The sequence below is a fragment of the Malaclemys terrapin genome, chromosome 8, assembly GCF_027887155.1.
Source record: "Malaclemys terrapin pileata isolate rMalTer1 chromosome 8, rMalTer1.hap1, whole genome shotgun sequence".
In the NCBI taxonomy this organism is placed as follows: domain Eukaryota; kingdom Metazoa; phylum Chordata; order Testudines; family Emydidae; genus Malaclemys; species Malaclemys terrapin.
The window spans coordinates 34,496,478-34,510,324 of NC_071512.1; the positions used below are offsets into that span (position 1 = coordinate 34,496,478).

Consider the following 13,847-nt stretch of genomic DNA (forward strand, 5'->3'; position numbering starts at 1 on the left):
TTCCAGGAAAACTTTTTTCACCAGACAAAAGACTATATATTACACACACACACGCTATAAGTTCTAAACAAACAATTTAATACTGGTACACAGTGATGATGATTGTGAAGCTTGGTTGAGGGGGACGAGTCAGAGGGTGGGATATTTCCATGGAATGCCTTACTGCTAAATGGCGAACTAGCAAGTGGCTGAGCCCTCAAGGGTTAACTCTCACACTCTACTGTACAAGGCAGCAGGAGAGGAGGAAGGGCAGACAGAAACACACTGTGTGTGGGGGGGGGGTGTTTGTGAGTGAGAGAGATGCGCATTTCCTCTTTAAGTATGAAGAGTGGAGTCAGAAGTACACTGCCTTGTTAATTAGATCAGCAAGCTGAGACTGGACAGCAGCTGCTGCTGCCTGGAAGCTCCCTCTGTCGTGTCCCCCCTGCTCTATGGAAGATGGGGTAAGCGGGGGGGAGGGGGACACCTGACATTAGCCCCCCTCCTCTTACCCCCCTCCTACACACACACACACCCCAAGCAGGAGTCTCGGGGAGCAGCTCCAAGGCAGAGGGCAGGAGCAGCACACGGCAGTGGGGGGAGGGACAGCTGCAATTGCTAGCCTGCTGGGCAGCTGCTGCACAGGGAACTTAGGGGAGTGGGGAGCTGATAAGGGGGCTGTTGGTCCACCCTGGTTCCAACCACCCACCGGCTAGCTCCACCGGGCTGCTCTTCCTGCAATCAGTGAACAAAGCAGGCGGCTGCCAAACGACGTTAGAAGGGAGCATTGCACAACTTTAAACAAGCATATTCCCTAATTGATCAGCAACGTAACAATGTTAACCGGGATGACTTTAAGTGAGGAGTTACTGTACAGATCTCCTTTAAAGGCTGGTTGATGAGTCTTTTTAATATCAAATCAGTACTTGTAGAAAAGCAAGCTATCTATCTAGGCTCAGATATTAAATGATTGAAATTTTCTTTGCATTGAAAAATCACAAACTTCTAGCAACTATCCTTGATTTTCTTCAACTGTTTTTTAATAACAACCCGAGGTCATCAGGTTGCTGTTCTTGCAGTATTGAAACCAATGGAAGCAGACTGTTCCGTGTACTTTAGCTTCTACGCAGCTTTATGATTGAATTTCTGTTTTTAGCAATGAGAACAACTCTCTTTAGAATGATGGACAGGAGTAGTGTTGAAGAGATCTTTACTTAGTAATGAGTTGACAAATTGCTGATTACGCATGTCTTTCCCTAAAAATGAATAGGTTTTAGTTTAAAAGAACTTTTCACTTAACTTCTCATACTCCAGTACCATTGTTAATGAATTTCAAGTTAAATTTAAAGATCTGAGACACATTTGGAGTAGACAGCTGTCTAGAAAATTCCATCCAGCTTTTAGTTTCACTTTGCACCAGTAGGTTAGTTCAGCATGTAGCAAAAAACTATGTTGAAGTGTTTGTATTTGTGCAGTTGTCACTTGCCACATCCAGGCAGAATTGTCACTGGGAGGTAAACTAAAGCTCATTCATCCAAAAATTGGCAGCAACAGTAGTCAGCCTCGAGTCAGTCTTGCCTTTTAGGATATACAGGGCAGTTTCTTGGAGATGGTTACATACTCTACAAAACATTAGTGCTTTGACATTGCACTAATAAAAAAAAGGTTTTTAATTTGATCTGTCTGTACTACTAGGGGTATTTCTAAACTGAGACACTTGGGGCATATTTTTCCCAGAATGTACAAACTAACAATGTCATAGTGTTTGGTTACATTCATCACATCTCTCTTGTATCACATTTGCGACACTGGTAATTGTAGAGGTTTAACAGTATTGAGTTGTAAGAAATAAGCTTTTTTTTTGCCCTTAAACACAAGTGTTCTTTTTAAATCTAATTTTTTAGCCCTCTTGTGGTGTCAGTTAACCATTGTGCCACCTGTCTACCTGTCTTTTGGAAAAGTGGGGTGGATTATTCAACTAAATCTTGTTGCACAGGACTGCTGTATTATTTCAGGTACCCTTTAAATCTATTTTGGAAATACATTCTTCGAGAGCTTACTCATGTCCATTTCATATTAGGGAAGTGTGCTCGCCACATGCACCGGTGTCAGAAGTTTTTCCCTCAGCAGTATCCATAGGGGACTGGCTCTGGTACCTTCTGGAGTGGCGCCCACATGGCGTGGTATAAGGGGTGCTGCTGGCTCCCCCAACCTCAGTTCCTTCTTGCTGCCAGTGACAAGTGGAATGTTGACTGCTTTGGCTAGCATTGATTCCTTCTCTGTTCTTGCAAACTTTGAAATACTGTAAAATAGTTATACATAGTTAGTTTTCTTATTTACCCTTAGTAGTAGTTCTTAAACTCTTCATTAGTCCTGAACGGGACCTGGTCGGGGCATGCCCATCAGCGATTCCCATACCAGCTGCCTGAGGCGCTTAGGTGAAGGGCACATAAGTGATGAGCTGTATCCCCAAGTCCTTCAGACTTGGGCGGGGGAATGGGATAGCTCAATGGTTTGAGCATTGGGCTGCTAAACCCAGGGTTGTGAATTCAATCCTTGAGGGGGCCACTTAGGGATCTGGGGCAAAATCATTACTTGGCCCTGCTAGTGAAGGCAGAGGGCTGGACTTGATGACCTTTCAGGTTCCCTTCCAGTTCTATGAGATAGGTATATCTCCATATATTAAACCTAGGATGAAGAAGGAGCACGATATCCGTCTAAGAGCGCTCTTAATAGAGTCGGTACTCACTCCAGCACCAGAGCAATGGTCCAACACCGCACCAAGCATCGTGGTTTCCATGCGCAGTGCTCCCCCGGTGCTGTCCACAAGCCAGCACCGGTGTCCCTCCACAGCTCCAGTCAAGAAGCTGAAAAAGACGGAGGGAAAGATCTCCTACCTCCTGCAAGGGAAAGGAGAGGACAGAGGGCAAGCCAAGACCCATGTCGAACAGCTCAACATCCCTCCCCCTCCCGGGAAGTCAGGTCCCAGCTCAAGTAGAGCAGTGCAGCCCATCCCATTCCTTGCCTGCGACTCCAGATAGCAGTGCAGGCCCTGGCCAACTTCAGGTGCCATTGACGCCCGAAGCCCTTCAAGCAGCTCAGGACATACCGACGCTCCCAAGGCTACCCTCACCGGCTCCTGCAGTACCCCGGTCTCTGGGAAAACACACATTGGGACCGATGCATGTGTCCCTGCCTCAGTGGTACCATGCCCCATCGAGAGGGACATCCCGCCAGCGTTCGCCCGTCTGCAGCCGTCCTGCCTCAGGATCGGAGAGGCAGGCTCAGCGGAGCACTCTTCAGTCCCTGCACTGGGGGCACCAATCGAGGGACTCGAGGCATACCTTGCTGGTAGATTGGCGCAGACCCTCTGAGGCACACGCTACCCAGCAAGTATTCCAGGACCGGCCCCGACCATCTTCAACGGTCCCGGACTGATCGGGCACCAGAGACGGCCGATCACCAGGCCGTCATTGTCCATCTCCAAAAGGAAGGTCACCCTACTCAGGCCGATCCTCCCGGCAGCCAGCTCATGGTAGCTCCCGTTCCTGTTTGACATCCCGGAACTGGTCGAGTAGCATGAGGCATGGATCGCCGGGTATCTGACGCAAATCCGCCGAACACCATCGGTCCCAGAGAGCCTGACCAAGACAGTCTTGCTCGGACAGGTCAGCTCTGGGACGCAGCGACCAGCACCGGTTGGACAAGAGCCATCTCAGCCCAATCCTGGTTGCCCGGGACTGACCACTCCGCTGGTAGCTCCGGCTTGGGGAGAGGTTCCCTGACTGGAGGACAATCTCCGGTACTGACAGTGCTGACTACGTTACCAGCACTGAATCCTGTACTATGGCTCCAAGCGCAGTGGCTGACGCCATGGTACTCCTGGAACCCTTGGGGGGTTCACCCAGCCTTTCCAGGCTGCCCGATTGGTGTCGGGAGCCTCAGAGAGGCCAGCGGCCTCAGTATCCCGTCCTCTTCGGGGGGGGGGGGGGGGTGTAAGACCCAAAGGTCCAGGAGGACCCAGAGGAGCAAGCTGCTGGATCACCAATGGAGGTTCCCGCGACACTGGCATTGTCCTCGTCATCACCACACGAGGCTATCATGGGGCCCCCTCACCTAGTTCCTCAGGAAGATGCCAAGGCACACCAGGAACTTTTGAAGAGGGTCACTTCTAAGCTGGAGCTTCAGGCAGAGGAATTGGAAGAGCCCGCAGACTCTGTTTGACGTCCTCTGCTCTTCAGCTCCTGCAAGGGTGGCTCTACCCTTTCATGAAGGGGTTTCTAAATGGCTCTCTCAAATTTAAAGCCTTGACCTCAGAACCTCCATACATGGCCTTCTACGAAGATAAGGTTCAGTTGCGGCCCCACCCAGCCTTCCTGCCAAAGGTGGTCTCCATATGAACCAGGATATCTTTCTCCCCGTGTTCTGTCCCAAACCACTCAAGACCAGTGAGGAAAGGTGTCTTCATCCCCTGGATGTCCAGAGGACCTTGGCCTTCTACTTAGAGCATACCAAGCCTTTCCGAAAATTGACTCAACTCTTCATCGCTACAGCAGATAGGAGGAAAGGTCACTTGGTGTCCTCACAGAGCATCTCCAATTGGATTACCTCCATGCATAAGGACCTGTTATGACCTGGCAGGGGTTCTGCCACCACTGATTGTCAGAGCCCACTTGACAGCTTAGTTGTCTTCGGTGGCCTTCCTGTCACACATCCCTATCCAGGACACCTGTAGAGCTGCAACATGGTCCTCTATTCACACATTTACCGCTCATTATGCCATCACTCAGCAGGCCAGAGATGACGCTGGGTTTGGCAGAGCTGTGTTGCAATCTACACGTCCGTGAACTCCTACCCACCTCCAAGGGTACTGCTTTGGAGTCACCTAATATGGAATGGACATGAGCAAGCATTCAAATTCAAAGAAGAAAAGACAGTTACCTTTTCTGTAACTGGTGTTCTTTGAGATGTGTTGCTCATGTCCATTCCACAACCTGCTCTCCTTCCCCACTGTCAGAGTTTCCAGCAAGAAGGAACTGAGGGTGGAGGGAGCCACTCCAGAGGGGTGCCCCTTATACCGTGCCATGCGGGCACCAGAGGGAGCCAGAGCCTACGGATACTACTGAGGGAAAAACTTCTGGCACCAGTGTATGTGGCAAGCACACACACCTAATGTGGAATGGACATGAGCAACACCTCTCGAAGAACACCAGTTATGGAAAAGGTAACTGTCTTATGTACTTTACCAATTTGATTTGGTTTTAAAGGAGACTTAGTAATTAGCTGTATTTCTAGACTTTTATGACTCATCTATTTTATCCTTTGTGACAAAGTTCCTCCTCTGTCTTGGTGGGTCCTGCGCTTATTGGCGGATTTGCTCGCCTCAGAGATTCATGGCAGCCCTCAGTTTAGCCACTTTTGCTAGTGGCTCAAACCTGCTGTTCACTCAGCTAACCTCATCACTGGCCAGCATGGGGAAAGGGAGGAGAACAATCCTTGCAGTCTTTGCTGACCCACCTAGTGGGTCGGGGGATAGGCCAGGGACCTTCCCCTCTGGTGGGACCCATAGTCCAGGTCACCTCCTCTGGTCTCAAATAGGGAGTTGAGGCGGATGGGGGGAACCCGGGCACAACCCCTTCTCCGGGTTCCAGCCCAGGGCCCTGTGGATTGCAACTGTCTACAGTTTCTCTTGTAACAGCTGCGTGACAGCTACAACTCCCTGGGCTACTTCCCCATGGCCTACTCCCAACACTGCCTTCTTTATCCTCACCACAGGACCTTCCTCCTGATGTTTGGTAACGCTTGTACTTCACAGTCCTCCAGCAGTACGCCTACTCACTCTCAGCTTCTTGCGTCTCTTGCTCCCAGCTCCTCTCACGTGCGCCTCACTAACTGAGGTGAGGTCCTTTTTAAACCCGGGTGCCCTGATTAGCCAGCCTGTCCTAATTTATTCTAGGAGCTTCTTAATTGGTTCTAGGTGTCCTAATTAGCCTGCCTCCCTTAATTGGTTCCAGCAAGTTCCTGCTTGTTCTGAAACTGCCCCTGTTACTTTACCCAGGGAAAAGGGACCGCTTAATCTGGGACTAATATATCTGCCTTCTATCACTTTTCTGTAGCCATCTGGCCTGACCCTGTCACACCTTATATATTAATCTATCCTCGCACCATAGTTTTGAGGTATTCGCCTCCTGTTACAGATTGGAGACTAAAGCATAGAGACAGTGACTTGTCCAAGGTAACATAAGAACTTTGGCAGAGCCAAGAACAAAATCTAGTTCTCCATTGCCATAACTACAAGACTGTCCTTCCTCTCAACTGCTACGTGCCCTTTGAGAATATCTGCCACAATACACCTAAGAAATATTGAAGAAGAATGTTAAATGCACATTATAATGCAGTTTCCTTCTTGATTAGCAGCTTAGTACGTCATTTAGAAAATTGAGGTTTTTGTCAGCCATTGTGTAAATCATTTGAAACCATATACTTAGGTTACCTGTTGCAATGAAATTTCATATATTCTCCTGTAGTTACTGGCAGTCCCAGCAGGATAACTACCAAGGAAGGATTACCAGCATCAAGGAGCTAAGGGGAAGAAATGAATATACAATACAAAAGAAATTCCTTAAAATATCACTAAACATCAGATTTTTAATTTGATTTCCTTTTTTGCATTCAAGGTTGATACACTATTCTTAATTCAGCAAGTTGTGCTCGGAGAAGCCAGAGAGTCTCCCACATCTGGCTGTTGTATGCCGCTCTCCAGGCAGTTCTATACAGCTTCCATTCAGTATTCACTTGTATGTGTTGTGCTAGAGGGCTCTGGGGTCCTGAACACTACTGAGAATCTGTTCACTTAATTAGGTACAGACTTAGAAGCTGAATCACCTTAAAATGTAGCCCCTAGGCAATATTGCCAATCCAGTGAAGGTCCTAAAAATCATGGGATTAATTACAAAAAATCTCAATTACATTGACCAGTGGTCACTAATTTCAGCATGTGCTAGGGATAATAGACTCCCTAGCAACTGTAGAAATTGACACTGTAAAAATGATGACTCTTTACTTAAATTTGCCAACTGTGAGCATTCAAAGTCACAGCCGCTCATTTTAGTGACAAAAGTAAAAATTTTACTGTGTGTACTTTTTTACTATCAAAAAAAAAAGAACAGGAGTACTTGTGGCACCTTAGAGACTAACAAATTTATTAGAGCATAAGCTTTCGTGGACTACAGCCCACTTCTTAGCTTGCTACCAACACCACTAACGCTGAGTGATTCTGTTCCATCTTATGCATCAACAGAATTGTTTGTTCAGCAGTTGTCTTATCTTCATTGGGTTTTGATAGGTATAATAGAATATGTAGGGGTATAAATGGCCACCAGAATCTTTTTTGCTGGTGATATGCAAGATGGAAAAGAGCTCAGTTTGATTCTCAGTATGCAGGCATGATAGTTTAGGGAGAAAATCCTTATGTACAAAACTGAGCCTAATTTGATATGGAGAGGGAAAACACTGAACCATACAAAGTCATTTTTCAGAGCAGAACTGCAGTTTAAGGGATTTTTCAGTGTGCTGTTTTCACACTCAGTGCAGCACAATAAAAATGAGTTTTTGCTAAATCAGGAACTTTTTATACCCCTTTGAGCCCATACAGTCCATAAAAACTGCTGTCCCACCTGGCAGTCCACTAAAATTTACTCTGTCACTCTTAGTTCAATTTTAAGATGTTAATTTTTTTCTATGAAAACTAATTAAACTAAATAAAAGCTATAAGGCTACCATACCACTGATATTCCTAAAAGCTAATAAAGCCTAAACTGTAGTATTGGAAAGAGCAACTCTATTATATTATAATTTTTCTTGTCCATTTATGCACTTGGATGAATAATAATCTGAGATTATTCCACCACCATTGGGTACTCAGCCATTTAGAGTTTGAAATGTATCACTGATCTGGAGAGTGTTTGATCGTACATCATTCATAACTCAATTAGGAACTGAGGGTGTAGGGTGAGAAGTCTCTGCATCATGACTTCGCTTCTCGGCTCTCTGTGAGCTAAGGGGTGAAAACATTTACTAATGGAAGTGGCAAGACTCTTCACTTTGATTTATTGATATGTGATTAGTACTGTATCTGTTGTCACTGCCCCAGGAATGTTTTCTAGATGTGGTAAAGACTATGGTAAAGGAAGTGAATGAAAGGCATTGAAAAAAGTGTAATATCTGGCTGTAGTTTCATGTTAACTTTTATCTACATTTTTATGTATGAATAGGTAGTATACTTCAATTAAATAAGAAAACTACCCCAAATTTTCTCTAAAAATGTTTTGTTAGATATCTGGTGCATTTGTTGGCTTTACTGAACATAACTTGTTCTCTCCTTTGAGATTTAGTCACTACTTTGGGCAGGTGCCTTTTGGCATTTCTAGTAGGATGGTACACAATGTTCATCTTAGTTCAGTTGTCTTTGTGCTATTTTTACATCTTTCTAGGCTCAAACGTAACTGTATTGGAGCTCAAAATAAGCTTGTCATTCACCCGTCAAATAAGGAACATAATTCAACTTCAGATTTTCCTCCCCCGAGAGCAGCTCCAATATGCAGAATACCTTCAGTTACTAAAAAACAAAACAAAAATATTCTACGCCCTCCCCCCCACCCCCCACCCAACCCCCGCCCCAAAGGTGGTTGGAAACAAAAGGTCTTTGTTTCAAGATGGACCACTTAAAGAGAAACTGTCAGGTTTTAGGCTAAAAATTTGATTTACTGTTTTAGAATCACAAGACTCCATGCAAATCTTGGGGAATAGTTGGTGCTCTTGAGCTCCATCTGCACCAGTAAATACTGTCTTGCATAGATCCCATAACTTCTGTCAGTGTTTTTCTCTGCATTGTGGTGGTGGGGGACGTTTCCCAGAATATTGTAGTTTTAAAGAAGGTCAAATTGTTAGCCTAAACTGAGATTCTTTTTATGCAATAATAGCTAATTAAGTTTCCATATACAGGAACTAAGTCACTTTCCGTGCAACAGTACTCTTTTTAAAGAGTAGATTAAGCTTCATGGTCCTACTGCAGTTATGCACTGTATGTGTATGTTGGATCTTTAAACATTTTGACTTTGTATGCTCCAGCATTTTCATGTGGTGATTGTTCAGGGAAGAGGGCTTTAGGTACAGTAATAAGTACTATAAGGCTTAACCCTCAGATGGTCAGCAATTTGTTCATCCCTACATTTTAAAAATAAAATAGTTGGCTTACAGTTTTTTTTTCTTATGTAGTTTATAAGTAGGAATGGGCATTTAGCTGTGACTTCAAGTATCACTAATGGTGCCCTTGTGACAACCTCTCAATTGAGTAAATGGGAGCACTGATAACAGCCTTTCTTATTTGAATGACTATTTTATGATCTGCTGGCTTGTGACAAAACAGATGTTGCTGGTGATTGCAAAGCTGTATTAGATTGAGTTGTAAGAACTAGGAGAGCATTTCTTGAAGGCTTCCTGATCACAGAACAAAGAGGTTGTAATTTTTGCGTGTTACAACAGTAATAAAAACTGCTTTTCTGAAAGGTTTTTTTTTTTCCTCCCCCTCTCCAATATAGGTTGCCAACTTGGCCTGTTCCATCTCAAACAATGAAGAAGGTGTGAAACTAGTTCGCATGTCAGCAAGTCAGCTTGAAAATCTCTGTCCTCAGGTAATTTGCAAGCTTGAGTATTTCATAGGTGTACATGGGAGGGGGGACTATCTGAAGCAGTGGAAGTGGACTGAGTATTGAAGGATGAACAATTGAGATAGGAACTTCCCTAAAAACATATGCCAGAAGAGTTGGCCTGTGATTTTAGGTTACCTGATTAGCTTACTATTACATTTACTAGTAAATAATATGTGGCCCACTAGATTCGAACAGTTATGTCTAGACAAACTGCTAGACAGTAAATAGTGAAGATATGCAATATATATGCATGCTCATGTTGCAGAAGAATGTGGTATGAAGAAAGTACCATTGCATCTATCAAAATTAGTAGGTTTAAGATACGACCATAATATGAAATGCTAAATACTTTACATGCCCTTTGCTAAGTTGTTATAAAATGATCTTGTCCAAGTAGTAGAACGCATGAACTTGTTAAAAAAGATCCTCTGTGATAGGGAGAAAAAAGATAGATAAGCTTAAAACCAAACAAACTTTTGGTTAAGATCACATTTTTTTTTATTCACATTTCTTTATTGCAACCAGGAAAGCAATAAAGCGCTACACTGTCCCATTTAATCATCTAAGCCTTGATGTCATAAATACCTATGACAAGGTAGTAGAAGTGAATTGAAGACATTGGTGCTTATCAATGCTTATGATGGCTTAAAGGAAGGCCAGTGACAAATTCAGAGATCTGAAGTACAGAAATAAGCCATTGCAAAAGGATAAGCGTGAATAGGAAATATATATTTTAAAAATATAATGTCCTGTTCATCCATTGTCAAACTTTACCTTTTGTGACAAGGCGATCTGTCTCCTTTAGCTGCTTTGTGTTTTCATATAGGTTTCCCCTCTACCCTCCTTCCCTTAGGAATTCAGGTCACTGCTGTTCTGGGTTTCTTTGTTTTGTATGGGATGAGTGTGAGTGAATGGGATATGACTGGTAGTAGTAATTATTTTTTTTTGTATCATTCTTAGAAAACCAGCAACGTTTAGTTAAATAAGCAAATACATGCACCTGAATGCCAAACACACACAGTTAAGTCTCAGAGATACAGGCAATCCTGTTTCCTTCTCCCACCAGAAGGCATGTTGTGCCTTATGTGACTATATTATCTAAGTAGAAGAAGAGAAGAAAATCAGATTTCATCCAACACTAAAATAACTTTGACCATTCTCACACATTTCCCTAATGGACAATGTACATTATTATCTTGTACAGGGAAAATAAGATCTTGCAGTTCAGGAATGAAATGATTTTGGCAATTGTAGTAAGTTTGCCCGGCTCTGGTATACTCACATTAAAAATGCAGGTACATGGATCAGTCTTTCTTTTCAATAAGTGTTAGTCAACAAGATCATGTTTTTTGATAAACCTCCTAATTGCTAGGTATTGGTCCATCACCATGTGCCCATGTTTCAGATGATGATTTTGAAAACATTGGTCTACAATTTTTGAGAAGTCGTCTGCTTCAGAGATAAAATGTGCTATTTATTATGTATTTTGATGTGCTGAATTCAAATATGACAATTAAAACAACTGATTGGCTACTGTTTTTAAGATATTTAAGTTTTTAGATTGTATGTCTATGTATATTGTGTAGATTTTTAATCATAAATTGTAAACCTAGGTCTTTTCATGTGTTTATGGTTGCTTTACATGATGATATTTCACCTGTCCTGTTTATGTAACACTTTAAAAATCAGCAAAAGGGTTATATAAATAAAATTTATTCTGAAACAAAAGGCAAAAAACTATTATGTACATAGTTTAGTCCTATTCAGTGTCTACTCGGTGCTTCTTGGCTGGTCTCTTGTATTCATTAAATGGAGCATCTCTTGTCACTGTCCAGCAATAGTCTGCAAGCATTGATGGGCTCCATTTGCCCTGATAGCATTTCTCCATTGTTGCAATGTCCTGGTGAAATTGCTCGCCGTGCTAGTCGCTCACTGCTCCGCAGTTCGGTGGAAAAAAATCTAGATGAGAGTGCAAAAAATGTATCTTTAGTGACATGTTGCAACCGAGGCTTTTGTATGCCTTGAGGAGGTTTTCCACCAACAATCTGTAGTTGTCTGCCTTGTTGTTTCCGAGAAAATTTATTGCCACTAACTGGAAGGCTTTCCATGCCGTCTTTTCCTTGCCACGCAGTGCATGGTCAAATGCATCATCTCGAAGAAGTTCACGGATCTGAGGACCAACAAAGACACCTTCCTTTATCTTAGCTTCACTTAACCTTGGAAATTTTCCACGGAGGTCCTTGAAAGCTGCTTGTGTTTTGTCAATGGCCTTCACAAAGTTCTTCATCAGACCCAGCTTGATGTGTAAGGGTGGTAACAAAATCTTCCTTGATTCAACAAGTGGTGGATGCTGAAGACTTTTCCTCCCAGGCTCCAATGACTGTGGGAGTGGCCAATCTTTCTTGATGTAGTGGGAATCTCTTGCACGACTATCCCATTCGCAGAGAAAACAGCAGTACTTTGTGTATCCACTCTGCAGACCAAGCAAGAGAGCAACAACCTTTTAATCGCCACAAAGCTGCCACTGATGTTGGTCATAGTTTATGCACCTCAAAAGTTGTTTCATATTGTCATAGGTTTCCTTCATATGGACTGCATGATGGCAAAACATTGCCATTATGCAGTAAAACAGCTTTAAGACTCGTCTTCGATGAATCAATGAACAGTCTCCACTCATCTGGATCGTGAACGATGTTGAGGGCTGCCATCACACCATCAATGTTGTTGCAGGCTACAAGATCACCTTCCATGAAGAAGAATAGGACAAGATCCTTTTGACAGTCACGGAACATGGAAACCCTAACATCACCTGCCAGGAGATTACACTGCTGTAGTCTGGAGCCCAACAGCTCTGCCTTACTCTTGGGTAGTTCCAAATCCCTGAGAAGGTCATTCAGTTCACCTTGTGCTATGAGGTGTGGTTCAGAGGAGGAGGATGGGAGAAAATGTGGGTCCTGTGACATTGATGGTTCAAGACCAGAAGTTTCATCCTCTTCCTCGTCTGACTCAAGTGAGAATGATTCTGGTGCATCAGGAACCGGCAGTCCTTCTCCATGGGGTACTGGGCGTATAGCTGATGGAATGTTTGGATAATGCACAGTCCACTTTTTCTTCTTTGACACACCTTTCCCAACTGGAGGCACCATGCAGAAGTAACAATTGCTGGTATGATCTGTTGGCTCTCTCCAAATCATGGACACTGCAAAAGGCATAGATTTTCTTTTCCTGTTCAACCACTGGCGAAGATTTGTTGCACAAGTGTTGCAGCATATGTGTGGGGCCCACCTCTTGTCCTGATCTCCAATTTTGCAACCAAAATAAAGGTGATAGGCTTTCTTAACCATAGTGGTTATACTGCGCTTTTGTGATGCAAAAGTCACTTCACCACAAACATAGCAGAAGTTATCTGCACTGTTCACACAAGTACGAGGCATCTCTGCTCACTTTGGCTAAACAGAAATGTGTCCCTTTGCAAAATCAAACACTGACAAATAAGAGAGCACGACACTGTATGATTTCTAGAGCTGATATAGAGCAATTTGTTCAGCAGAGTGATGTAAGCTTCGTTATGATTGCATCATCCATGACTTCTAGGAATAACATGATGCAATTCATATCATGTATGACGCAATACCACCTTCAGATTGCATCATTCATTGTTTTGCCTAAAAAGCAAGTACTGTCCAAACCCAGTCATAGATTTATTCATAGATCCAGTCAAAGATGTATTTTAGTCATTTCTGGTTTAAATTGAGATCCCTTCCCTTTATAACTAACTTATCCTCCGCCATTCCCAAATCAAGGGTCGTATATACTGACCCAATAGCATATCTTGGAAAACTAGAGCCAATCAACAATTTTAAGCATCATTTTCGTTCTCAGTGACCCAGAATTAGTAAAGTTTGACTACATTTATTTCAGAAGCATTTTGGCTGTAGAGCAGTGAAATCAGTAGTTCTGTTCCATATTTAGTTATTTGTAAAAATGGGCATGCTAAGTCAGACTCCTAAAACAGCCTCAAATTTTGTATCTCTATGGATAATAGATACAACTAGACTAGGTATAGACGCTCTGTAAAACTGGTTCAATTCATTTTACTTTATATGTAGACAGAGCTCTGCATGTAATTCTTTTGAGCCTGTTGCAATAAATAGGATG

At 43.3% G+C, this 13,847-nt stretch overlaps 1 protein-coding gene across 1 annotated transcript in view; it reads left to right on the forward strand.

Moving 5' to 3' along the window:
- Nucleotides 1-13,847, forward strand: part of CTNNA1 (catenin alpha 1) — a 222,978-nt gene that overhangs the window by 161,638 nt on the left and 47,493 nt on the right. The window contains exon 10 of the mRNA XM_054038540.1: nt 9,579-9,671. Within this exon, the coding sequence (XP_053894515.1) occupies nt 9,579-9,671 (93 nt within the window). The remainder of the gene's footprint in view (nt 1-9,578; nt 9,672-13,847) is intronic.